The 27,220-nt window shown below is 36.7% G+C and overlaps 3 protein-coding genes across 3 annotated transcripts in view; 1 reads left to right on the plus strand and 2 right to left on the minus strand.

The window, feature by feature from the left end:
* Positions 1-19,990, minus strand: part of LOC129311074 (protein transport protein SEC16B homolog) — a 60,720-nt gene extending 40,730 nt beyond the window's left edge. The window contains 3 exon segments of the mRNA XM_054953041.1: positions 16,283-16,411; positions 17,167-17,487; positions 17,663-19,990. Of these exon segments, the coding sequence (XP_054809016.1) occupies positions 16,283-16,411; positions 17,167-17,487; positions 17,663-19,345 (2,133 nt within the window). The 5' untranslated portion in view covers positions 19,346-19,990.
* On the plus strand, positions 3,552-10,627 carry LOC129311075 (asparagine--tRNA ligase, chloroplastic/mitochondrial). Its single transcript, XM_054953042.1, has 15 exons — positions 3,552-4,061; positions 4,379-4,447; positions 5,083-5,193; positions 5,754-5,858; positions 6,310-6,447; positions 6,991-7,071; positions 7,165-7,242; positions 7,378-7,446; positions 7,624-7,698; positions 7,818-7,901; positions 8,026-8,112; positions 8,275-8,370; positions 8,848-8,922; positions 9,165-9,291; positions 10,187-10,627. Exons 1-15 carry the CDS (start codon positions 3,618-3,620, stop codon positions 10,300-10,302), a joined length of 1,755 nt encoding a protein of 584 aa, XP_054809017.1. The 5' UTR covers positions 3,552-3,617; the 3' UTR covers positions 10,303-10,627.
* On the minus strand, positions 10,567-15,874 carry LOC129311076 (protein transport protein SEC16B homolog). Its single transcript, XM_054953043.1, has 9 exons — positions 15,694-15,874; positions 15,475-15,600; positions 15,223-15,357; positions 13,049-13,176; positions 12,870-12,978; positions 12,472-12,786; positions 12,224-12,352; positions 11,823-12,118; positions 10,567-11,443 (listed from the first exon to the last, which is right to left on the minus strand). Exons 1-9 carry the CDS (start codon positions 15,730-15,732, stop codon positions 10,966-10,968), a joined length of 1,755 nt encoding a protein of 584 aa, XP_054809018.1. The 5' UTR covers positions 15,733-15,874; the 3' UTR covers positions 10,567-10,965.
* Positions 19,991-27,220: the final 7,230 nt, after the last annotated feature.

Here is a 27,220-nt window from a genome sequence, read left to right on the forward strand (position 1 = left end):
TGTTCCAAAACTCTCAAATTTTACTTAGGGTTCATCTAAACCCTAACAAAAAATTTTAAATCACTACAAAACTTATAAAACTAGGTTTACAAGCTTAATTTAACCCCCAAGACCTTAACTAAGCCAATAGATTCGGTCAAAACCTAAGGAGAGATGAAAAAAATCTCTAAACCTAACCTCTCACTTTAAAAATTTGAATATGGGGGAGGAGAGAGGAAATGGAGCTTACCCAATGATAACCCATGCTTGTATTGCCTTCAAAGTGCTCCAAGATGAAGCCCTAGCACCCAAGAGCTCCTCCTTTATTGCCTCTCTCCTTTCTCCTCTTTCCTCTTCTAAAATCAGACGCAACTTGCATCTACTTTATTTTAAAACTAGCCGTGTATCGCGACACATAGCACAATAAAGCCATATGCCCATTTTGGCCACCCTCTCAAGCCCGGCTGACTCGTACACTATCTTAGCTCATTTCTAAAACTATCTAAAGGTCTAAAAATGTTATTCGTGTCCCAAAAACATTATTAATTCATAGATAACTAATTTTGACCAAATTATTCTTGTTAAACACATAAAATTTTAGAGTTTGCAACTCAAGGTGTTACACGGCCAATATACCCCTGCACATACTCATCGTGGCCACTATCATTATTCGCCATGACGAACCTTGCATTATCATCACAGAGAACAGCATGATGAATTTAACTTCAAACTCACATAATTAATCACTCGAATCTCATTAAGGCGACCTAAAAATCTAAACACAAAAGTATCTAACTACTAGCACCAATTGTAACTCAATTCTAGTATAAAGTAAGGATCATGAAACACTTAGTACCTAAATAGCATTTATGCTTGATGAATAAAAACAAGTGTCTCCCCTCACAACCATTCTTAATCACATATCACTGGCTAATGAAAACATGCATAATTACATATATTGTAGTTGATAAATAAACTACTCAAGTATCAAACCAAATTCATCACACATTTGCATCTCAACCAAAACTTAAAGCCACCACCAAAAATGCCCAAGTCAACATTTAGGTTCATATGCAAATGATTCATAATTCTCATATATAAAGTATTCATAAATCCTAGTATTAGCAAAACATAATTCCAATTATGCATAAATCGAAACTAGAGACTTTATAAGTTCATCTTTAGTTTTTTAGAATCGATACCTCCCCCCTTTTCCTTTGGCATTATCATCACCTAGAAAAACATTGATTAATGAGAGTGAGATTAAACAATTTCGGTAATCAAGAATATAATCAAAGCATATTAAAGTATGACAGTTACGATCAATCAGGTAGTGTATAGTATATAACCCAATCCATATGATAAACATTTGCATTCATATTTCAATGCCTCATGATTAACACAATCATCTCATATCCCTTTTTATATCATCTGACAAAACCCATAGGCTATTAACTCATATAAAACTAACACATGTGATTAGATTATATTTGCTCTCTAATGGTGAGGGGTCGACCCACCAAAAGCTCTTATGCTCTTAGGCCATTAGTTCATCTTACTCAAATTTCAAGTTGTTATAAATGCTTGACCCATACTGTCTGATCAAGGATCAATGATATTGAGTATCATACCCAACTGATAAGGTTATTAGCAATAATATGCATATTAGTAATAAAATATGCTAATCATTGTGTGCAAACTCAGTGGACATTACATCATGTGAATTTTTCTAATACATCCTTTTACTACTCTAGGATGAACTCCTACCCATCATGCTCACATAAGTTTGATAGGTTCACACTTTATTGATGAAAAGGCATATATTTTAGACTATATTTGATTATATTTATTAATATTTTATACCTATTTAATTAATTTTTATATATTTTTTTCTTATCACTTAATTATAAGATAAAGAAGATTTTTTGTCACAAAATCTAATCATATCTTTTGTTTTATATTATGTAGGAAAGAAAATAACTCAAATTGAAGAAAAAGGAAAACAAAATGAAAGAAAATCAAAAAGGAAAGAAAATAAATTAAAAAAAGAATTGTGTGGGTCCCACATTTGAGAAGATAAGAGGAATTGAAGGTTGCTACACATGATCACTGATTTGGATAAAGAAATCATATAAATGCAATAAAAGACTGTTTATGATTAGGGTTAACTCTAAAACCCTCCTTAATAACATTTAATGATGCCATAAACTAAAACTTCAGTGTAGAAGCATTAAACAACAATCATAAACTCTATTTACATCATAGGAATTGTCGAAACTCAAGCCTAGGCTCGAGTATTACTACTACAGCTCCTAAACCAAGTATTTGATTACTATTTAGTGCATGTGTGGTGATTTAGTTAATTTTTTTTTCTATATCTAACGGATATAGGGGAGGGTTACAAAGCTTGTCTTCCTGCCAAGGATCATCAGAAGCTCTCACCAAGGATCATCACCAAGCATTCAATCAAGAAAAAAAAACAAGAATAAAGGAGTTGAGCACTCAATCGTCCATTCATTCATACATAATGATCCAGAGCATTATGACTAGCAATGCAAGAGACCAGAAAATGACAACCATTTCAGTCAACAAGCAATAAGAGACGAAAAAGGCAAAAGATGAAGAAGACGATGAAGGTTGGGATGGACCAGAGATGTAAATCTAATATGCGGCCACTTGTAGGCAAAGCATGATGGCAAGGAAGGAGAGGAAAAAAAATAAGCTTACTTAGCAAGGATAGGCGATAGGGAGTAGATCCAGTAATGGAAAGTATAGATTTGGTGGACCACAGTAGAGTTCAAGAGGCGACAAGGAGAACCACACTTCAGAGTAGGGACACATTGGATGTAAGAAAGGACGACGAAGAGCTAAAGATTGGTTGGAGGTCACTGTGAACAACACATGGGAGATCAGTAGTTGGACAGTGCCGCCTATGAGCAATGGAAGGTGAAGCAGAGTTGAGGGTAGAGCTTAGGAGGTCACAAGAGTAAGAAAGACCATGCATATAAGGAAGGTTAAGTAAAGCTTGTGGGTAGATAGATGAGAAGAGAGAGTAAATATAACAATTTAAAAAGCAATTAATGCTTCCCAACAGCCCATAGCTCAATGTTAACATGATGGAAAAAGCCAAGTCTAATGGCTTGCCCAAAAACACTCTTTAAACCCTAACTTAAGTTGAAAATTTTTACAAATCCAAGCAATATTTTTTGAGCTTTTTATACTCTAACATCAGTTTTTCAGTTTGGCCCATTCCAATTAAGGTTAAAAGTTAATGCGAATGTGCACAAATTTGCTGGGGTGTCACACTATAAAGGCATCAACCTCACCAAATGACCAACAGGCATTTGTCTTAGTAGTTAGAAACTTAGACAGCTTAACCTAGAATCTTGTGTTCGAGTTTCAAAATATGTAGTAGTATAGCTGAGCATGCAAAGCATGTCTCGTCAGTGATATCTGCAAAATTCTCTTAAAAAAAGTCTCATCTAAGTGAGAATTTGAATTAGTTTGCAGTGAATTGGGAATATAATGAACTAAGTATATTCAGACAATATAAGATACAGCGTGCGAAAGAAGGAGGAGGGGGGGGGGGGTCACCAAATGCATCAACGGATATAACCCTGTGCGCGCCTCAAGCAGATATGGTCCGTGGCTGTGCGACTCAGCAAATGGCTGCCATTGCTGTAGCTCCCACCAGACACCTCCGTCTATCTCCTAACGCAGCCTTTCGTTATCTCTCACTCTATCGCAAGCCAATCCCCCACCAGCTTCCCAAACTCCCTACATCACTCTCTAAACCTTTTCTGTTTCGTTCCTATGCGTTTCCCGACTTCTCCCTGGAGATTCCCCGCCGGCGCTGCTTCTGCACCGTAGTCGCCGGAGAGGCCGTCGAGACGACAAAGCAGGATGTTGCTCAAGATCAGAGGGGCCAAGTGGGCGGGAAAGTTGGGGAATTTCGGAAGAAGCTCAAGGTTGTCGATATAAAGAGTGGGCCTAATGAAGGCTTGGACTTCGCGGGGCAGACTCTGGTTGTCAAGGGATGGGTTCGAACTCTTCGGGTCCAAAGCAGCGTTACGTTCGTAGAGGTATCGGTGATTGATTGTCTCATTATATTGGCTAAAGTCGTGGACTTTCTGAGAAACGCATTTCAAAGGAACCTAAGAAAGGGGAACCTGATGTGGAATCGTTATTAGGAATTACTGAATTGAATTCAACACTTAAACTTGGAATTCTTGTATTGACTACATAAATTATTAACTGAATTAAGGAACATCCTCCGGTAATTTCATGGTGCTAAATCTATTCCTAGTCTAAATTCTGTTTGCACAGAAACCATGGTGATCCATTAACTGCATCCGCTGCATCACTGTTACTTACTGTGGTCTGATTCTATTATATTTAGATTAACGATGGTTCATGCCTTTCAAACATGCAATGCGTGATGGACTCAGATGTCGAGGGATATGATCAGGTAAGATTATGAGCAAAATGTTTGTCTTTTAGTTCAAACAAGCGTTAAGGCAAATTTTTCATTTCTTATAATGGTGGGATTACGTTCTTTACACCCTCCTTGTTTGAATGCTGAGGAACTGAGTTTTCAAAATGTTTCTGAAGTAGTCTTACTTATAAATAAATGAAATTTCAAAGGAACTTAAATTTTTAGCTACTTTGACAGAGCATGGGCAATCGCTCTTGTTTTTAGATTCCAACATGTCTAAATCTTCTGAGAAATGTACGACTTCAATATAAATTTTAACTAATGAAATATATATATATATATATATATGGTTTTCAATAGAATGGATTAACCACAGGATGCACATGGTCCATTTGTTTGTGTTCAAAAGTCACAGTTGCTTCTATGAGTCAGCCTTGCATGTCAATGTCAAAAAAGAAGAAGAGCATGTTTAAGAAAATAGAGGAAAGCATGTTTGCATATACTAATAAGCATGTTTATTTTGCGGTACTTCCACAAATGTCTACTATGTGTTTGCCATGATACTATCTTTTGAAGAAGTCTGAGTTATACAATATTGTTCCAATTTATGGACTATTCATTCCATATGGAAATTTTGTTTATTTTAAACCTCTGGAGCTTATTATTAGGTAGAAACCGGCTTGATCACAACTGGTGCATCTATATGGGTGCAAGGAGTGGTGGTGAAGAGCCAGGGATCAAAGCAGAAGGTGGAATTGAAGGTCCAGAAAGTAGTACTGGTCGGTTGTTTTACTTGACTCTTTTAACATTTTCTCCAGACTTCATCCATTTCAACAATCATTCCCAATTTATTTGCTTTAATATTTACTTAAATACTTCCCAGTCAGGATAAGGTAACATTGAAACCATCATAGCTATTTCAACAATTAATTCCATTGCCTGGATGTGCATATGGGTTTGTTTGTAATGATGCTGACTTTGACAATCTCACATGTACATGTATATGGGCTTCCTCAGGTATTTTGAAATTGCTTGTGGAAGCATTTGGCTTTGAACTTTGTGATTTTAGTTCCTTTGGAATGATTCAATGTCAAACCTTTGAACTAAGCCATTGGATCTGAGTCTTGGATTTTTGTTGCATTTATGTTTATGACAAAGATAACTAATGTTCATGGCAGGGCAATGCCATAACTAAAAGCATTAGTATTGACTTAAACAGTTATAAGTGATTTCTTTTTCTCCATGAGTGGACCGTCCTTACATTTCTCTGCCTATTTCATTTACATTTTTGGGCTTCAAGCTGGCAGTTTCATGCAAATTTCTTGTATGATATTCTCAGGTTGGCAAGAGTGATCCCTCATTTCCTATCCAGAAGAAAAGGGCCAGCAGAGAGTTTTTGAGAACAAAGGCACATCTTCGTCCAAGGACAAATACTTTTGGTGCAGTATGGCTCTTTTTATCTAGCATATTTTGTAGATAGCCTCTTCATATCTTTGCTTGATTGTGCATAAAGTAACAACTAATTTCATCTACTTTGATGATTCAAGTTGAATTTCGTGTCTATCTTTGAATTCTGTGTTATTCTTCTTGTTGCATTCATGCTAATATGTGAGATCAGTTGGTGCCAAGATGATGAATATGAGCGGGTTTTAGCTTGCCAAATTTTTATGGGTTCAATTATTGGTCATATCTGATGATTTATCACATGTTTAGTATAGATAAAATGAACTGAGTTTGATTTTTTTAATTGACCATCATGCCCAAATCAGTGTGACATATTCAGTCAATGAATTTCTTATCCTAGAAAAGCTAGGGAGTAATTTTGTCACGGCAAAAGCAAAAATTCTGATGGCTCTTTTATTTTTTTTAAATATAACGGTGCAAAATGGTTTCAGGTTGCAAGGGTGAGGAATGCGTTAGCCTATGCCACACACAAGTTCTTCCAAGAAAATGGGTTTGTGTGGGTTTCAAGTCCTATTATCACAGCTTCAGATTGTGAGGGGGCAGGTGAACAGTTTTGTGTGACTACCTTGGTATGCACTGTACCATCTAATATCACAAGTAACATGTTGTTGACTAATCCTGCTGTTGGGTAAAGGAAGGCATGTAATCTGTGTGATTATGAAACAAATTAAAATGCAGCCAAGCATCTGAAAAAGAGGAATGTAAAAACCTAGTATTGATTAGGGTGAGAAACTAGCATTCTAATGTAAAATATATATGTATTTATATTTTCCAAGATTCTGTGCTGGTATAGTTTGGAATGACAAATATTTCACAATCTTTGATGTTGTCAATCTGGGTTGGTGCTATGAGCTATAGGTCTACAGATGTCATGCAATCTGCATTTATTTGTTTAATTCTTTGGTTTTGCAATCCATGCCCTCGCATTCTAATGGTATATACCTGGTATTTGTTTACTCACTACATTTAGCATTCGTTTGATAATTTACTTTTAGTTTCAAAATAAAAGATAGTGCTAGAAATTATTCCATTGACATAGCCAGTATTTGTCATAGTATCTGTTGTCTTCACTCTCAATTTCTCTTTAATCTGGTGATCTCTTAAATTTACAGATACCAAGTTCTCAAGAAACTGCTGACTCTCCTGTTGATGACATTCCACAAGTCAATAACAGATTAATTGACTGGTCTCTAGTGAGTGAGATCTATTCTTTTGGTTTCCCTCATAAATAAGCTTGTAACATGGTTATTGAATGATTTTGATGTTGATCATTTATTATGTATCAGGACTTCTTTGGTAAACCAGCATTCTTGACTGTCTCGGGCCAACTTAATGGTGAAGCATATGCTACTGCTCTTACTGATGTACACGCATAACTTCATTCTCTTAAAAAATATTGTAGTTGATTTTGTTTTTTCTTTGGCCAGCTGTTCTTATCATTATTAAATTCAGAGTAGAATTGGCAGTTGAAATGAACTTTGAATATTGTACTCATTTAGGTTTATACTTTTGGTCCCACATTCCGAGCAGAGAATTCTAACACTTCCAGACACTTGGCTGAATTTTGGGTTAGTAATTTCTGATTTTCTTCTTGAGTGTAATATAAATAAGCAGAAACACTTCCAGGGACTCCTCAGGGAATGGACTCCTTTTCGTTTCTATTCCTCACTGTTTCTTTTCTATTATCTAGTTATGCATGCATAATAAAACTAATAGCAAGAGGTATCTTTTTTTTCCCCTTCAAGATGATCGAACCAGAACTTGCATTTGCTGATCTAGATGATGACATGGCCTGTGCAACTGCCTATCTACAGTACGTAGTATGTTACCCTTCACATCTATTATTAAGTTAACATGGTATTTAGATGATTTTGGCAAGCTTTTCAGTATTGTTTGTTCATATTAAAGATTGGTTGATGCATATATTTGTTGCTTGAAGGTGAGATATGTTCTTGACAACTGCAAGGAGGACATGGACTTTTTCAATACATGGATCGAGAAAGGAATCATTGATCGATTGAGTGTATGAGCTTTCAGTGTAACTGTCATATTTCTGTTCTTTATCTGATGTTTTGGCTGTATGTCTTTAACTCTAATTAGCAACGTGCCCTGATAACTCTGGTGTTCTTCCATTCTCTCATTTAAAGGACGTAGCAGATAAAGACTTTGCACAAATAACCTACACCGAAGCAATAGATCTACTTTTGGGAGCAAATAAGAAATTTGAATTCCCGGTAGCTTAATTACTTATCATTTGCAATAACCTTTTTGCTACATATTTGTTATTCTTAAATTCATTTCTTGTTGGCCTGCCCCATCACAAGGGTTTGTAATTTTCATGTTCTGGTTGCTTCCAAGTGATGCGCGCAATATCTTCTACTATTTTTCCTTTGTAGGTAAAATGGGGGTGCGATCTGCAGAGTGAGCATGAGCGGTATATAACTGAAGAGGCATTTGGTGGATGCCCTGTTATAATCAGAGACTATCCTAAGGCATGCTACTTTTCTCCTACTTTCTTTACACAATAAAACTCCCAAGGGGGCATCAAGTGGGTTGGTACAAATGGTAGCAGTTTATGCCCCTTAAGCATCATTCCAACATTCTATTCCTGAAGGTGTGTATGGAGATTATCGTTTAGGAGAGGACAACCCTTTAAATGGCTCTCAGATTCCTTGAGGGAATATCTTGGGAAACCAAAAAAAGAAAAGAGAACTCCCAAGGAGGGTTTAATTGATTGAGAAAATTTTACCAAAGTTGAGCCCAGCCTAGTTACCCATCTCCCACTTCTATATTTTTTGTTTGTTACGTTTTTCTTGTAAAAGCTATGAGAGGACTAACAATGCAAATATCAGCCCTCCCCGGGCTTTGCTTTCTCAACATTATATAGTATAATATGGTACGATATGATGCTGGTATACATGTATATTATGTACTGTATGTACTGAAGTTTTTTGATGCAACATTCTCAGGATATTAAGGCATTTTACATGCGACAGAATGATGATGGGAATACAGTTGCTGCTATGGATATGTTAGTTCCAAGGGTAACTTTTATATTCTCTCTTTTGTTGTTCCAGCCATCGAACAGTGTGTCTTGGCTCTATTTAAAAGTAGTTCAAGCTTGGAAAGGCTGGCATAAAATAGGAAGATGTATTATTTGAGCATTGACCACCACCATCTTCCATCCTATATTGCAAATGTGTGGATGCAGACATGTAATTGATAATAGTATTTAACTGTGTAATTGCCTGTTAGGTAATGACCTTGTGACTTTTTCTTTGGTCAGATAGGTGAACTTATTGGAGGAAGCCAAAGAGAAGAACGTCTTGAGCTTCTAGAAGCTCGTTTGGATGACTTAAAGCTGAATAAGGATGCATATTGGTGGTATCTTGATTTGCGCCGATATGGTTCTGGTCAGAGATCTTTCCCTTCCAGCATCTGTAGTTACTCATAGAGCAAGAGTCAAATCATTTGAGCTTCCCATACAAATTCTAAACATCCTTCTTTTAAGCCCCCCCCCCCCCAAAAAAAAACACAAAAATATATATTCCAAATTCCTCTATGATATTGTCTTCTCAGGACTCTTGGCATGATCAATTCATAAATGCAGAGCTTATGCGCAGGAACTGATATCTTGTATTTGTACTTGAGGATGTCACCAATAGGGCAAGGCTTGGTGAACAAGTTTTCAAATGAACAAAAGAAATTTCATGGGAGGTTTCAGTTTCCACATGAAATATCATAAAGGATGTTGGACAAGGGGGTAATTATATGGATTAAGGTGCAAAAATACCCAAAACCTTTTTTTTTAGGACCTTTCGATTTCTTTAAGTTAATAATGGTGTATGGATCCCCACTAATTTTACAAAAAAAGCCAACCTTCTTTGATTTGTTAAGTTATATCTTTTGAATTTAACTGTCAATATTAGGCTATTTTAATGGATTGGGGAAGGTTGGCCTTTTGTATGAAGTTAATGGATATCCATATGTCATTGTTGATTTAAAGATGCTAGAAATTCTTGGAGAAAAAATTTCTGAATATTTTTGCATCTTAACCCACTAAAATTATTCTGAGAAGAACAAATATATCCATCTTTTGCCCTAAAGTTACCATCCCTAGAACGATCTCAAATAAGTGAATCATGTTTCTGTGTAAATGAAAGGGGTAGAACGATCTCAAATAAGTGAATCATGTTTCTGTGTAAATGAAAGGGGTGTTGAGGATGGAATGAGCAAATTACTCATACTGATGAATGATTAAACTCATGCACTGATACATGCTCTGACACTTTGTTTCCTTCTTTGCAGTACCTCATGCAGGATTTGGTTTGGGCTTTGAAAGGCTTGTGCAATTTGCAACGGGGATGGACAACATTCGAGATGTGATCCCTTTTCCTCGAACTCCTGGCTCAGCTGAATTTTAGATGTTAACTTGCAGATACTTGAAGCTCGGATCTTTCTACCCTAATTTGCATACACAATGTAAATGGTATAGAGGCATTCGAGCTTCTTGCATCCACATGAATTATCTTTTTGCAAGGAAGAAAGTTGGGCACAAGAGTGGATGTTCTGATGAATGCTTTTATACGTATTGAAGTTATGCCAATTTTATAAATTGATTTTTTTTTAAGGAATAAAAATGTCATGTACTATGTTTTAGTTTTATTTGCACAGTATGAGATGGCGTATAAAAGTTGAAAGTAATTGATCCTTATTCTTTCTGAATTATGTACAAGATTGTCTTGTTAACTCTGACCCTCTATCCCCCCCTCTCTGTAGAACACTAGTTCCTTGTGTGTGAGATGGTGGCCCAACTCCCTTGGCATGTAAAATAAACATCTAACATCAAGTGAGCCAACCATAATCAATCATACATCACCACTTAGGGAGTTGGGAACCCAAAAAATTTTACAAAATATATAAAAAAAAAAATGAAGAAAATGGGGAGGTTGGACGGCAGAAAAATACACGTCTTGCTTCTTCACGAGCTCCACTTGGTGTACCCCACAATTCTTGTATGCAGAAGCAGTCTCCCAACTATTCTGTTGATTATAACAAAATTTGATATTTACAGCTGCATTATCTGTTCAAAGTTGAACCTCGTGGAGATCTTCACCAAAGCTCCCATTGTGACGCATTGAAGGCTCATCTGGCACAAAACTTGATGGTATCCTGCCCAAAGCTTCCCCAAGAGGCTTAATTTCACCAATCTTCGGAGGCCTCAATGAATCAGCAAAATTTCCACCACCCCATGAGGTTGTTCGACGTGAATCAACACCATTTGGCGTTGCTCCGTTGTTTGGGATGTTGCCCATGCTAGGAAACCTCTGCATGCCCATGGATGATGTAGTATTGGGGGGTTGTAACGGATCAGCATTAGCTGTACTGTCCTCTTGATTGCTTTCTACTGTTGACTCCATTGTCTGCTCATATGATGAAGGTTCAGGTGCAGGCGCAGGGATAAAAAATTTTGCGTTGGTAGGAAGAGCGCGCTTGACAGATAGAGCAGGAGACTGGAACAGCTTTGCAGAGGTTCCACCTCCTTGATTGAAGGTATCAACATACCTGCATAGGCGGCCAGTAGTTTCGACAAGTTTATTGGCGTTTACAATGACGTTAAAGACTAAAAAATTATGGATAAGAAACCATTTCACTTGTTTCTCGAAAATAAGTTGGCTACACAGAAGAGCCAGCACCAAAATGCTTGTTCTAGTTAAATATAACTTTCTCAGACTGGATAAAACAAAATGCATCTGAAGAAGCAATTATGATAGCTTCATTTATTCAACTGCTGCGATTCTTCTAATTTCTCAAGATTCTTAAATTTCCCATTCTTTTAAATCTAATAGAGTAACCAACAAGAACTCAGTAAACGATATAGACAAATCAAAACAAAGCTGATCCTAGCTGCCAAGATGATCATAAGAAGATTTAAAGTTGTTACCTTGAACGAACACCCATGCGTCCACGGCCAGAGAAATGATTTGAGGTAGGTGGCATAGGTGGGATCCCTGGAGCATGTCCAGGAGTGGAAGTTCTTAAATCAGGGCCCTCATTTGAGGGCGATCCTTCTGTTTTCAATGCAGATTTTAGGTCATATTCAGGTTTAGCACTCTGGAAAGCAGCAGATGTTGGAGGTGGTGGCAGCGCAGCTTCTTCGGCTGGAGGTTCAGCACCTTCCTCCACCCATCTCTTCAGCTTTTCATCATAATAAAATTTGTTCTCCTCACCCAGTTTAGCCTTCATATAGTTCCACAGGATAAAAAATATTTAAATATGTATTGTCAAAGAATTGTTGAAAACATTCATGGTCAACATGTAAAAATTGCCATGCATAAACAATACCTGCCGACCAGAGTGTGGCCTCAGGAGCCCCACTGTCTTCTGCAACAGCTGTGAGCCAAAACTAAAACGGGAAAAGCGAGATGTACCCCCTGAAACCGATGCTTTGCCTGTATCAGGTGAGGCTGCTTCCTGTGATGAATCAGTATGCTTTTTTTCATCAAGTTCCAATACATAAATGAAAGGAGTTCTAACACAATCTAGAGCAAGCAAAAAAATCCTCAGAGCAGACCATAAAGAAGTAATCACACCTGTCCAGGTCTCCTACCAAAGTCTGGTTCTGAAACGCTTCTATTAGGCTTAGTCATTCTATTACCATCAGCTGTCCACTCACTTATTGGTTCAATTGAAGATGAGGGAACTAAAGAAGACATGGCCATTGTTGATTGACTATTGAATACTCTTGGTGCTATATGCTGGTGATGTTCACTTCCATGAACACTTCCATGTGATGATGATGGAGCAATTGGTGGTGGACCGCCAACAACTTTATGAGCAGTACTATCAAAAAAGTTCAGTAATTTGTCCACTAATTTTGAAGGAGCCAAACTTGCAGCATATCCACCCTGTAAATTTATCCTTAGGTTAAAAGGAAACAAGGCCTTCCAGTAACCAAATGGAGAAAATTCTATTAAGGGCAAGAAATTACTTGCTGGTGCGTTCTAAGCCTCTCCTCAAGAGATAACACCAATTGTTTCCAATTCTCTACTTCTGGTGCACGGCTAAATTTTAGGGATTTCAATACCGCATGGCAATATCTGAAGTCACATGTACATGAGAAGACAGACTATGCAAAACATAACATCACATTATGTTTCACAAACTTACTTTAATGAGTCCGAAACTTTTCCCACTTCAGCTAGCATATATCCATATATGAGCTTATATGGTTGAAATGGAAGTAAAATAAACTGAGAGTTTCCAAGCACCCTGGAGTATTCATATAACTCAGTCCTCTGTGAAAGCACACATTAGGAAAGATAAATTAGATTGTTCCAGAAGCATATATTGAGTCATATTGAACATTATAATTTTTTGGGAAAGCCAGATAGACTGAGATGGCACAAGTAAGCTACCAATAAGATTATGTTAATAGCATATAGAAGGCTGGTAGAAAGAACCTATCACATTGATTTTAGAGTTAGGATGCAAATTTACCCTTGAAGCTTCCACACAAACGCACCTCATATCCTCAAGTAGTTTCTGGCATAATGTTGCCACAACATATTTCATTTGGTACGATGATACCTTGCTATCACCCTTTGACCACTTTGGCTGCTAAGCTTGACCTTAAATGCTTTGTTGCTAGCCACCTAGCATATTTTAAAAATTTAAAATAAAAAAATCCACATCATCATCTTCACATCCTCGTCTTCCTTACTTCTTCCTTTGGTCTTCTCCTCTCCCAATTGAACCAATCCCTCTTACTTCTTCCTCGTCTTAGCATTCTCCTTCCTCTTCCAACAAGCCCACGGTGTGGGAGGCTACAATCAATGCTGACGGAGATGATAAAAGATGATGGGAAGATGCTGGGTGGGGTTTCAAAGAGGAAGAAAAACAAGGCGACGAGCTGGGTGGGATTTTGATGCTGTGGGAGAGGGTTTCTCAACGATCTCGGTTTGGGTTGTTAATCAAAATTCAAAAGGGGATTTCGGTGGTGTGGTGGGGTTTCAAAATGCTGTGGTAGGATTTTGTTCATTAGATCTAGGTTGATCAAAAGCCTTTTTGGGTTCGGTCTAGCTTGAGCATGATGGTTTGATCTGGATTCTGAGTGCCTTCATGGTTGGGATTTGCTTCTCTCAGCACTTGCTCTTTGTTCTTCCTTCACCATCTTCTTCCTTCTCTCTGCTCTAGCTTCACTGTCGTTCCAGTGATAGTTTGGGGTTCATCTATTTTTTTTTATTGATTATATTGTTTATATTGGTTTGTGGATTTCTCTGGATGTGGGTTTCGATTTCTATTGATTTATGCTTTTAAGAGTTCTATCTAGATCTGAGTTTATTGTTATGTGCTTGTTGGTTTATGCAAAGCTTCAATGTGCAAAGCCTAGCAATTGGTTAAAGCTGAAGTTGTATTAATTGATGGTATAAGATTAGGGGTACTTCTAGATGTGGTTACATACAATACTTTAATTGATGTATATTGTCGTTTTGTCAGTATTGATGTTGGTTATTCTGTTCTCCATAGGATAAGGGAAGCTGGGATAAACCCACATGTTATTTCTTACAATTCTTGAATTGTTGGGGCTGCCAGAAGTGCTTGTTGTCTGGGTCCTCAGATCTGTTTCAAGAAATGATTCAGATGCGTAAACGTCCTGATCTCTGGATGAGGGGGGAGAGAAGGGGTGGGGGGAGGGAGGGAGAGAGGGAGAGGTTCATGTGGGAGAGAAGACTGAACAAGAACGATAAATCCGGGTTTGAGATATGGGTCTAAATCTGGGTTTTCCAGGATCAGATTTTGCAGCAGAAGATCGAGGAAGAATGATGAGTGGGGGAGAGGACTGATGATACGACAATGATAAAAAAAAATTCTCATGTGTACATAAATGTGGCAATCCGGCAAAGCACAAAACAGTCAAATTTTCAAACTTAACAGTCAAATTAGTCAAAGGGTGACAGCAGGGTAACATTGTACCAAAATGAAAAATATTGGGGTGACATTGCACCAGAAAATACTCAAGGGTATGAAATGAACCTGAGTGAAAATTTCAAGGGTAAATTTGTATCTTAATCCATGATTTTAAGATGACACTAGGATTATAGGTGGGCAAGTCTATTCAGGAGATGTAAATGCTATTTTCTAAGGCAAGTAAATAAGTAATCAAGGGTTAATGAATTTGTCACACAGAGAGAGAGAGAGAGAGAGAGAGAGAGAGAGAGAGCACGTTATAAGCATATCGAAATAGCATGCATAACACGTCCTACTCCAAAACTTGCACATTCAAAATCCAATTTTTTTTTTTTTTGGGGGGGGGGGGTGTTGTCAATAAAAGTTCAATGAACCTGGATAGCCTCTGGACTAGCATAAGTTCGGGGAAATTTCCAGTGATCTGCTCCAACTAAACACAATCTTGCACTGTCTGAGTATGACTCGAAGTTGGCTTCAGCAACTAAATAGCAAATGTGTGCAGCCGTAATCTAAGATATGAGTCTCAAATCAGAAGCAGAACAAATAGAAAAAAAAAAAATCTGCATAGAAATAAAGCGAACATGTGCCTTTAGGCAGAAAAAGTACAAGATTAAGAACAATTATACCTCACTTCTTTCCCTCCACAGGCAATCACCAAGATGAATAATTACAAGTTCATCATCTTTTGTTCTGTTTGCAGTTATTACAGCCAGATTCTCCTCCCAATCATCAAGCATACCATTAGATCCAACCTAAAATTGTGAAGCAAAAAAGGTTTTGAAGCAAAGAGCAAAAGTTCAAGTTTTTCTAGTCAATCAAAACAAGAATCTACACTATTATCAAACCATAAGAGTAATATCATGATTGCATGATAGTCTTCCCATGGCTTATAAGCTCATTCTATTTAGATCACATGTGCAGGATGCTGAGGTACATTAGTAACTCCAGGATGCCCACTGACAGAGGTGTCAGCAGAGAGAACTTCAGCTGGTTGCCCTGCAATTAGAAGGCACAATGTACGCAAAGGAGATCCTGCAACCAGCTGTTGTAGTGCCATTTGCTTTACTGTAGCAACATAAAACTGCATTGCAAACATGCACCCAGCTTTAAACCCCCAATCATGGCAGGGCTAAGAAAATTCAGTAAGACATAAAACGAAATTGTCTAGGTATTAATATATTTCAGCATCAGTAGCAGTTTTCAACACTAAAAATAGACAGCTAACCTGATCACCAAGTTGTGAGGCGAGAACAATAGCAGGTCCCCACAATTGACCTTCTTGTGCACATTGTAAAGCCTCCTTCTTTTTGCCAGAGATAAGAAGATTTTGCACCTCAGAAGCCGTTGCCTATGTCAAAATCCAAATCAGTTAAAAGAAACTGATTTAAAAATCTAAGGGGAAGGAAAAGATTCAGGAGTTGACTAGATTCACACCCGTAGTTGTCCTTCAGAAGGAAAATTCTGCAAGCAGTGGCTCAGCACACCATACTGAGAGAATTCTGCGCCCCTCATCTTGGCAGTTGCAAAGAGTTTCGCAACCACTGACTCAGGAGCATCGTTTTCCTGTATCATATACAACCAATAGGTCACCAGGTATAGCAGGGACAGGCATCTCTTGAGAAATTGCATTGTGACAAGAATGACTAAGAACCACAAACAATCAAGGAGGCTTGATAAATAAAGTCTAATCATGACATTCATGAATCTACTCAAATCACTCAAAAGATACAGAAACTATATAAATTATTGATTTATCTGCAAGGATGTAAATACTTTCATGGCCTTATAATGCACCACTGAAGGCAAAAAAAAAAAAAAAAAAAAGGTTCTTATTTGTACAAAGAAGGAAGAGGAGATCCCATGTCCACTACTATGTCTCCCTGATATCCCAATACAATATAAGTGAGAGCCTAATTTCCCATAATTGCTCACAAGAATGGTCTTTTAATCCAGTATGAAAGAACAAGATAAAACAGTCATGATGCATGGCAATCATAAACCACTCGAAAAAGAAAAGATTCTGAAACAAATAATTACATATCATCCACAATATCATAATAAAAATACTACAAGGTAGCCAATGTAGATAGATGGTAGGGATTTTTTTTTTTTTTTTTGGTTGGCCAACTGATTCAAAACATGCATCCATAAGACACAACACTAAATTAACATTGATTAGGGTAGCAGCTAATCTCATGCACAATGCAGTTCTCCTCAGTATTTTGGTCAATCCAAGAAAGGATGGCAGATTCAATTAAAATAGCACTGCAAGGATGTGAAAGAGAAATTGAAGCCAAAAGGTTAAAGATGTATCTTACTTTTAGTATAGTGTCTGTACCGAAAGGAGAACGCAATTTTCCATAATGCTGGCAAGATATTTTAAGCAAGGAGAAAAGTAGCCTCAACCTTTCACCTTTCTTGTAATCCATATCAGGTGATTCACAGTGTGTAATCCTATCATCTATCCATTTGAACAGTTCTTTGCTTCCAACACTTGCCCCAACTAATGGACCGGGGAAAGATTGCTGGCACAGAACGCGGAAATAATCACTAGCAACATTTCCGATGCTGGGAGAGCCAGTGTTTCCCAAGACAACATCCATCAAGTTCAACACAGAAATAGAGCCTTGTGTAGTATCCTTCAGATTAGAAAGAATACAGTGTTATTGCTTTGAGAAATCACTGCTAGAGAACGAAATGAAAAAAGATACAGTTTCAAACACAAGAAATCCAAAAGGCAACCTCCAAGTCTTTCAGGTATAAAATGAAGTATAGAATGAACTATGAAACTAAACAGAGGAATCCAAAATTAACCTGGCTTCCATATGATGAGCTCAAAAGACTAGAATCTTTCATGACAATGAGTTTTCCACCGAATCCAAATGTTACAAGAGCGTGAGGAGGACGTCCAGCAGATGATCTTCCGACATGAGAGGCATAAGAAAAGTTATGCCCACCCTGGAATGACTGCTGAGAATAGCTAGTGGGTTTCTGACTTTCAGCATAATGATCTGAAAAATCTTTCTTTTCATCAAATTTTGTATTTGAATGATTAAACTGCTGAACAATGTCCGTACTGGGGGCAAAGCTGTGGAGTTCAACAGTTCCATTAGCCAAACCATGACTATGGCTTACATTCTTGTTCAATGAGACTGATCTGAAGGAACTAGAAGAATTTAATTGATTGTTATCTACTGAATAACTTGAACCATAAGTATGACCGAATTGCTGATTTCCAACCGTGCTCATACCATCCCCACTTTTACTAGCAGCATCAGTTGTATACGTGTCTAGACCTCGCTGACCACTGATACCATATGAACCACCCCAGCTGCCACCTACAGCCTGGCTACCAACACCCTGTGATTGGTAAGTGCCAGTTTGGTAATCCTCTCCATAGAAACTATCATTATCGTGTGACAAGGTATTATTAGAGGAATGCCCATTTTCAAGTCCACATGACGTAGATTGAATGGATGAATTGTAGGTCTCCAACAAGCGCCATTCTTTGGCAATTGTGTCATAATACCAACCAGGATACTGAGGATCAAAGACCATGTGTTCTGGGTATCGATTAGCCCCTTGTGAAACCTGGTCCCAGCTGGAGACAGTTTCCGTAGTGGCAGTTTCAGCTGAAGTTCCAGCAACTGACTGAGCAGTTTGCTGCGTGTAAGAGACCACTGCTGTTCCACTGGATGCAGTCCAGTTCACAGAAGAATTGGCTTCAATACTTTCCTGATTAGCGGATGTTGCATTATAGCCGTCCACTTGATACCATTGCCCGGTGTTATGCTCATACTTCCAACCTGGATAAAGATCTTCCCAATACTTACTGCTGCTTTGATCGTGCCCATTTGCATTTTGTTCCATAGATGCATTATAACCTCGGTCGTCTTGATATTGCACGTGATTGGATGAAGTATTTAAGCCATCACTATGAGATTCAAAACTATGTTTCGCCTCAGTATTTAAATTTTTATCTGCTTTCCCTGGAAAATCTCCAGATTTATCTTCAAATTCATTATAAAAGTCAGAGTCTAAACCAAACACGTTGCCTCCATTCGAATCAGCATGAAATGAATTCCATCCTACCTCCTTAACCTCTGAATTGATGATACCGTCGTTGTTATTTACATTTGAAGACGATGTGCTCTGTGATCCCATCTCATCGTTACTGGGGGAGATCCAACTATCAAACCCAACTGAACCAGAGGACACCGATGAAATTTTCTCTTCTGCATGGGCACCAACCAATCCCCCATCGAATTTCACACTGCCAAGTTCACCTCTGACTCCAAGCCCACTTTCGTCAGCGTCTGAATTCTCTAATGCCACATCAGCATCACTAATACTCACATTTGCAACTACTTTCGCGTCATCGGAAACATACCCATCATTTTGACCTGACTTAACAGGCTCCACTTCGTCCTCCACCAACTTATCAAAGAAATCCTCGTCGGTCTGGTCCTCCAAGTGAAATGGAGGATTTGAAGCCATCGCCAAAACCCTAATCCTTAACGAGTCCTCTTGATCCCACCGAAGGTTCAAACCAATTCGCTGGAGGAGGAGGGAGGGGGGGGGAGGTCGAATAACCTCTAATTGCACGTGTCAAAATTCTCAACCTCCAACCTGGAGCTAAATGTCAACCAATCCTCGAGATCCAAAGAGAACAAATCTCATCGACGCTGCCCCCTTAAACCTAAATCATGTCAAAGATACAGAAACCAAAATTAAAAGAGGATCTTGGATTTATGAAATTCCTGCAATCCAAGAACGACAAAGCGCAAACTTGTGCCTCAATTCAACGCAGTCAGTTCGGCCAGAAAGCAGAAATTCCAACAAAAACAAATTAAATTATAGATCCATTGAAGGATGAGGAGACAATAAGAGAGAGAAGAGAGTACAGGAACTAGGAAAGGCCTCAATTTCTCACCAGTCAGCAGCCTACCCACCAAAACTCAACACAGCGTCGTAAGTTTTTCAATTTTAGATTTTTTTTATCTATTTTGCTCGTTTTCTAGTATTTTTTTTTTTTATTTTCCTATTTATAGTTTACCCAGATTCATGCCTGCCAGCTGAGAATTATGGGTCTGTGGTTTAGCATGTAACTTTACATCCAAATCCGATACTCGGTGCCACCGCCAAAAGCTGAGAATCAAGACCCTCCGTTTCCGCGCTTACCTGCAAGGAATGATCAATTTATATACTGTTTGTTCTTTCTTCTTACCTTTTATTTATACAAAAATAATTATGAGAATTCTTTTATTTAAATACCCCTATTAAAAATAGGTAAAATTATTCTTTTGATCTATGTAATTTTGATATAAATATAACTTAACCCTTAAATTTTGACTAATTATAACTTATGAATCAAGGATGTTCCCACTTTAGTTCAAACACTGTTAATCATAAAAATTGAAATGTTAGTTTTAAATTAAGAACTTCCACTTATAAATTTTGAAATTACAACTAATAAATGACATGTTTTAATATGAGTATGGATGCCACCCAATATTACCAATCTTCTTCTCTTCTTTTTGTATAAGTTGACCCTTGGCACAAATTTTATCCTCACTCTTATCTTGCCTAAGATGAAAATCATATGTCCCCTCTCGTTGATCTAAATCTTCTATTTCAAGGTCCACTTGATTTTTCATTATTTTGATCCACCTCTATTAATGCATCTTTATGAGCATTCACAAGCTGTTCAAAAACTGTCCCAATTGTCAAGAAGTCATCATAGCCACTTGGTATTATTAGTTGGTATGAATAAAGAAGTTTGATTTTCTTAGATTGGAAAATTCAAAGAAAACAAATTGGGCTAGATCATATGTTTAAATTCCTTCATTGTTTAGAGGATATTTATGTAGAGCCGATAATGTGGACCAACCAAAACCTGTCCAAAAAAAGTTAGGGTTAGGCTTGGCTATATAATTTTTTTAAGAGAGCAGGATACTTTAAGTCTGATCTAAATAAGCCGCGCTTGAATTGAGCCCAACCCCTACAATTTTTTAACTTTGTGTATGTAGAGTAGGTAATTTTGGTCAAATCTAATGGGCCAGCCCGAATCCAATCAAAAAAAGTTATGGTCGAACTTGACCATATGAGCTTTTTTAAAATGGTAAGATACTTTACGTTTGGCCTATCTGAATTACCAATTCTACATTTATGTATATTGGCAACGTGAGTTGGTGAATAAACTTATAATTCTCTGTATACACAATCCATTGTAAAAAATATAAAAATTTAGTTATAAATTATGAAGTTTGAATTGTAAATTTTCAAATGTTCATTTATAAACAAGATAGAAAGAGTTATTCTAGCATATTTTGAACTAAAGTTGTGGTATTTTCTACTCCTTTTGTCTTAAATTATAAGACATTTTTAGACAAAATCTTATATACCAATAAACTTAATTAAATACACTTAACAACCTTATCTTTTCAAAATAAAAATATAAACTTTTAAAAATATTCATCATTTAATATATTGAAAAAAATGGACGAAAAATAATTATAAAAAGAAAAAGAATAATATTGAAATTAGTGTATTTAATGAAACATTAATCTACCTAAAGTGTCTTATAGTTTGGGTCTTTGGGATGGAGAAACTTCTTCAAAGTGCCTTATAATTTGAGATGAATGTGGTATTATTCTTGTGAAGAAACTTGAAATACTGGAAGATGAGTCACTTGTCAATTTACTCGTAAAATCCAAAGAATTAGTTGTAAATAATGAAAAATTAACTTTAAATCATGAAACATGAGTTGTAAATCATCTCAAATCCCACTCTTTAGTTCTTGTTAAATTGACTCAAGTAACTTGAAGGATTAGCTGCAAATTTTGAATAATTTAGTTATTAAAATGGAAATACTTTTAAATTTACACTGGAAACCTTTTATATTTATAACTAGGAAGTACTCATTTTACAACTTGGATTGAATGAAATGCGTTTGACAATGTGTGCATTGTGTGATTTAGGACCTTAAAAAAGCATACGTGGAGTTGGTTGGTTATATTGGTGAGTCGTAATGAGAGTGCAGAGGAACATCATCAAGGTAATATGAAGAGAAAATTAGATGATGACAAAGAGGATGGCTATGCAGCTTAAAAAGTGGAGGATGACCAAAAAAACTAAAAAAAAAAAAGGAGGAGGATGACTAAAAAGGAAGAAGGTGGTGACAGGCCTAAAATAATTTATCAGAGGGGGCAATATTTAAGCTAAAAGTAAATTTTGATATTTTTAAAGAAAATATAATTATAAATATTAATTAAAGTAAGGTTAAAGTATATTTTTAGTTTTTTAATTTTATATAAGATTTTAATTTGATCTTTTAATTTTGTAAAATATTATTTTAATCCTTTAACCCTAACATCGTTACTTTCAAATGATTATTTTTTATATCAATCATTATTATTTTAAAAAAATTAAACTTAATATGTTAACATTTAAGAATATTTTATCAATATTTAAAAATTTAATATAAAAATTTTTTGGAATTAAACTAATAGTATTAGGATTAAATAATTAAAAGACACTTTATAAAATTAAAGGACTAAAATAAATTATTATGTAAAGTTAAAGGACTAAATATATATACTTTAGCCTTAAAGTAGTATATAAATAAATTATATGAAAAGTTTAAAAATATATATTAGTTTCATTTTTATCAAATTTATTTTTCTAATAAATATAAGAGTAAAAATATTTTTAAATATGTATACTTGATAATTTTAAAAAGAGTATGGGATAATTCAGCTTTTTAAGCGAGCAAGTATAATTTTAACTAAAAATCAAATGCAATTTTTAGTTTTTCAATGGGGGCAATTGCCCCCTTTACACTCAACGTGGGCACGTCGCTGGAAGAAGTGATGGTTTTGTTGGAACATGACAGACAAAAGAGGAAGATAGCTAAGAAGGACTGGACGGGACTAGACTTCAGACTAACCCGGAGTCTGGTCCTTTTCATAAAAAGGACTGGGTTAGGCAACCCGTAATCCGGTCTAGTCCTGTGAAAACCTAGAGATTAATAGGATCGGACTTGGTCTATAAGACTGGGAGACTGGTCCTGTTAGTCCAATACTCACTAGGCCTTTTTTTTTCTTTTTTTCTCTATGATAAACAATAATTTATTTCAACCTAATAAACTCAATTAAGATAATAGAAACACTTATAAGTTATAATCATAATAAATTCATAATTCATAATGATTTCTAACATCAAGAAAATAATATTTCAGTTACAGTCCACACTCCAAATGATTTAAATATATAACTTCAACAAAAACACTCAACAAAGTTTAACACTACATTACATCTGTCATGTAATTATCTCCTAAGCTTCAATAGAAACAAACTCAATAAATCTTCAAATAATTATCTCCTTAGTGTCAATAACACTTGAAGTATCTGTAAAAAAATTATATACACATATATAAAGTGATTAGTAAGTGTAAAAATGCAATATATAAATTAAATTAAGAGACATAAAATTGAATATATTACCTGTAACATTAACCACATCGTCAGTCTCTTGAAAATTATTAACCTCATGAAACATAGAGACAAACTCTGAAAGAGATTGCCCTGCAACTAGCCAATTCTGGGCACAAATGAGTGCTTCAGTCATCTTAGGAGATAAAAAACTCCTATAATCATCAACAACACGTCCTCCAGTGCTAAAAGCTGATTCAAAAGCAACTGTAGATACTAGTATAGCCAATAAATCTCGTGCTATCAAGGAAAGTACTCTGTACTTGGTAGAATTAACCTTCCACCATGTCAAGATATCAAAATTATCATCATCATCATCAATAGGGGTGTCCTCAGATGTACTAGCAGAAAGGTATCTATCTAACTCTGATTGGGTATCAACTGATGAGCTTTTTTGCTTCTGGAATGCTAACCATCTACGACCAGGGTCTTTTTTTACCTTTACTTGCATTTGAAGTGTTGGTGTCAAGAGAACTTGAAGAGTTGACACTACCAAATCCAAAACTGCTTGTATCAGGACTAACTGTTGTAGAGTATTCCTTAAATAGGCGATACAAAGTGTCTCTTACCTTGTTCTTTATGGACATGCAAAGGTTAGGGGCAGGAAAAATTTGATCAAATACATGATTAATATAGGCAAGCTTGTATCGAGGATCAAGAATCACAGCAATAATCAACAAAGGGTTTAAATTATCTGCTGCCCTCCAATACTTATCATACTTACTCTTCATGCTCAAAGACATCTCCATAAGAAGAGGGTCATCACTTTCAATATTCTCATCTAACAACTCTTGAATTAAAGCAATTTGATGGAAGCATGTATGTGCAGTAACTTTCAGTGTGCTAGAAAATTGCAAAGTGACATCATAAAATACCTTCAAGAACTTAAGAAAGAATCGTGCTTTACTCCAAGCTTGTTTGTTTGGAGGGCCATTACGCTTAGGAGGAGCTTGCCTAGAGTAAGCAAAAGCATCTATGTTATCATCAGGTCTAATACCTTACCTATAAATATAAGCATCTATGCTACCCTCTAAACAAGAAAAGTCACTATGAGCATGACGCTTTGAACCTTTGTTGAAGTAGCTAACAAAATCTTCATCCTCATCCTCTAATCTTTCAAATGCCTTTTGAAATTTCAAAGCCACATCTAACATTAAATATGTAGAATTCCATCTAGTATTGACATCAAGGCAAACAATACTTTTTGTGTCTAACATTTTCAATTCACAAACATCTTTAAATCTTTGCAAGCGAGTAGGAGAGGAACGAACATATCTAATAGCATTTCGAATGGACTTAAAAGTATCTTTCAACTCCTTCAACCCGTCATTAACAACTAGATTAAGAATATGTGCAGAACACTATAGTTGAAGATAATCACCACCACAAACAAGACCCCTCCAATTCTTTAGATGCCTTTTTAAGTAAGAGAAGGCTGTGTCATTGGAAGTTGCATTATCTATAGTTATGGTGAACACATTTTTTATGCCCCAATCTGATAAGCACCTTTCAATTGTCTTGCCTATCGTATCACCCTTGTGATTCTCAACCATGCAAAAACTTAGAATCCTCTTATGCAAGTTCCAATCATTATCAATGAAATGGGCTGTCAAACATAAGTAATTGAAGTTTTAAACTGATGTCCAGTAATCTGTAGTGAGGCAAAGACGATTAGTATACTTCTTCAACAAATTTTTCAAGATTCTAATTTCACCAAGATACAATTGCCAGGCATCTCTAGCCACTATTATTCTTGAATGGATTTGAAATCGTGGTTCTAACTCCTTCACAAACTTTTTAAAGCCTTCTTTCTCAGCAAGCCTAAATGGCATCTCATCACATATGATGAACTCAACTAGCGCCCTGCGACATCGTTTCTGATTGAACATGTGAGGTACTAAGCTTCCCTCTTGCCCACTTGGTGTCACATAATTCAACATAGATTGTTTTGTCATTTGTGTAGCTTTATGTGGATTCTTGGGACACTTTGGTACATGCCTCTTCAAGGATGTTAAACCATGCTTGCCTGGGTCACAAGCATAATCTAAATTACAATACTTGCATGCAGCTTTAACTTCTCCATTTGTCTCTTCCAATGATAAATTAGTAAAGTGTTCCCATACTTTTAACACCTTTCTTGAAGAATTTTTTCTCTTTCTATTACCTTCTATAGCTTCACTTTCAGTTACAGTTGTAAGAAGAGGAGGACATTCCATAGTAGTTGGGGGTTGAGGAGGAGGAGTAGGTGTCAAAGATGGTCCAGAAGAAGTTGAACTCACATTTTCACCAGTGAAAGGAGACGATTGAGGTTGGTCAATGCTGGATGTGTGCTCAATATCCATCACTTCACAATGATGAAAAGGAAGCAAAATGGACAAGTTATAACAGCACAAAATCATGGCAGGTAACACAAAAGCTAGAAAATGAGAGCACATAATTGATAAGGTGATTACTAATAAAAATCATCCCATAGGAATGTCCTTCGAATAGATTAACACAGATACGGGGAAAAACTTTAAACAACTTCTAAGGCAAGTCAATCCAAATCTGTTTAACAAATTTCAATCTTCCAAATCTGTGTAACAAATTTCAATCCATATTAAACAACTTCTAAGACAAGTCAATCCAAATTTGTGTAGCAAATTTCAAAAAATTCTGGATCGTGCAGAGTGATGAGCCAGAGTCAAGGGAAAAAACACATCCACTTCAATGGTTTTTCACAGATTCGATGATGAGGCAAAGTCAGGTAAAAAAAACAAGGGAAAACAAACAAGAATATGCCTGACTTGGGTTAGCACAAGAAATCTCTACAGCTACTTTTCAAGTGAAAAAAACGGAAGGAAGAAGAACAAGGAATGGCTCGAGCAAGGGTGGGGCAATGGGTAACAAGACTTACCTGGCGATTGCTTGCTTGAACGTGCGAGAATGGCAGTGAATTAGAGGTTAAGGTTAATGGAGAGCACTAGCGGTGAATCAGCTACGAGAGGCGATGCCGATAGTGGTGGCGCACTAGCGGAGCAGCGGTGGCAGGAGAATGGCTTGAGCGAGAATGAAGAGGGAAGAGCAATGAATCAGAGATCAGGGCTCGAACAAGAATGAAGAGGGAAGAGCAATGGCGGGCGACGTGATTGACAGTGTTCGGTGGTGGCGCACTGGAGGAGGTAGGGCTTCGGCGCACTGGAGACTGGAGAGTGTGGAAAGAAATTGAGAATGAGTTTCGTGCTGAAGCTGAAGTGAGCTGGATTTCTGACGGCGTTTGCTCTTTGCTGTGTGACTAAAATGATTAACACGTGTGAGATCGTGATTGACACTGCTGGTTGCTGGAGCCTAGAGTGCTGGGTGACTTTTTTTTTATTCGATGTGTTAATACAAAATGTAATAATGTAAGATTAATTCACTAACTTATTAATTAATAATTTATAAATTATTTTTAATTATATTAAAATAATTCTATAGGAGTAGACCAGACCACTTAGTCTAGATGCTTAGTCTCTAGTCTGGTCTTACCCGAAAAATTAGTCCTGTCTTTTTGGTCCTTTTAGTCCTGTAGGACCAACATTTTATAGGACTGGACAAGACCGGGTTTTCACGGGTTGAACCGGGTTGGACCAGACTACAAGACTTTTGCACGGCCCTATTACTAGCATTGTCTGTAGCTCATATATTAGGGGTGTTTTGTTATGAAAGTTTCAACCTTCACAATTGTATTGGATATAATCCTTACAAATTTTGGTAAATATTTTACTTAAATTGGTGTTAATGCGGCTCAACCATTTTTTGGTTGTGATTGGTATTAATGGAGCCCTTCTTCTTTTTCTGGGAAATGGGTTTATACGACACTATTGGTAAATTAATTTTATGAAATTCCAATTCATTCCAA

The sequence above is a fragment of the Prosopis cineraria genome, unplaced genomic scaffold (assembly GCF_029017545.1).
Source record: "Prosopis cineraria cultivar Desert tree isolate PC_DT_omini unplaced genomic scaffold, ASM2901754v1 PC5, whole genome shotgun sequence".
Lineage (NCBI taxonomy): Eukaryota > Viridiplantae > Streptophyta > Magnoliopsida > Fabales > Fabaceae > Prosopis > Prosopis cineraria.

Excerpts from the sequence above, each read along its gene's own strand:
- LOC129311075 (XM_054953042.1), top strand. The coding sequence starts at position 3,618 with ATGGTCCGTGGCTGTGCGACTCAGCAAATGGCTGCCATTGCTGTAGCT. Across the intron at positions 5,194-5,753 it reads AGGTCCAGAAAGTAGTACTG|GTTGGCAAGAGTGATCCCTC; the intron begins GTCGGTTGTTTT and ends TGATATTCTCAG. Across the intron at positions 7,447-7,623 it reads GACACTTGGCTGAATTTTGG|ATGATCGAACCAGAACTTGC; the intron begins GTTAGTAATTTC and ends TTCCCCTTCAAG.
- LOC129311076 (XM_054953043.1), bottom strand. The coding sequence starts at position 15,732 with ATGGGAAGACTATCATGCAATCATGATATTACTCTTATG. Across the intron at positions 12,119-12,223 it reads GGCCACACTCTGGTCGGCAG|GCTAAACTGGGTGAGGAGAA; the intron begins GTATTGTTTATG and ends AACTATATGAAG. Across the intron at positions 11,444-11,822 it reads CGCATGGGTGTTCGTTCAAG|GTATGTTGATACCTTCAATC; the intron begins GTAACAACTTTA and ends CCGCCTATGCAG.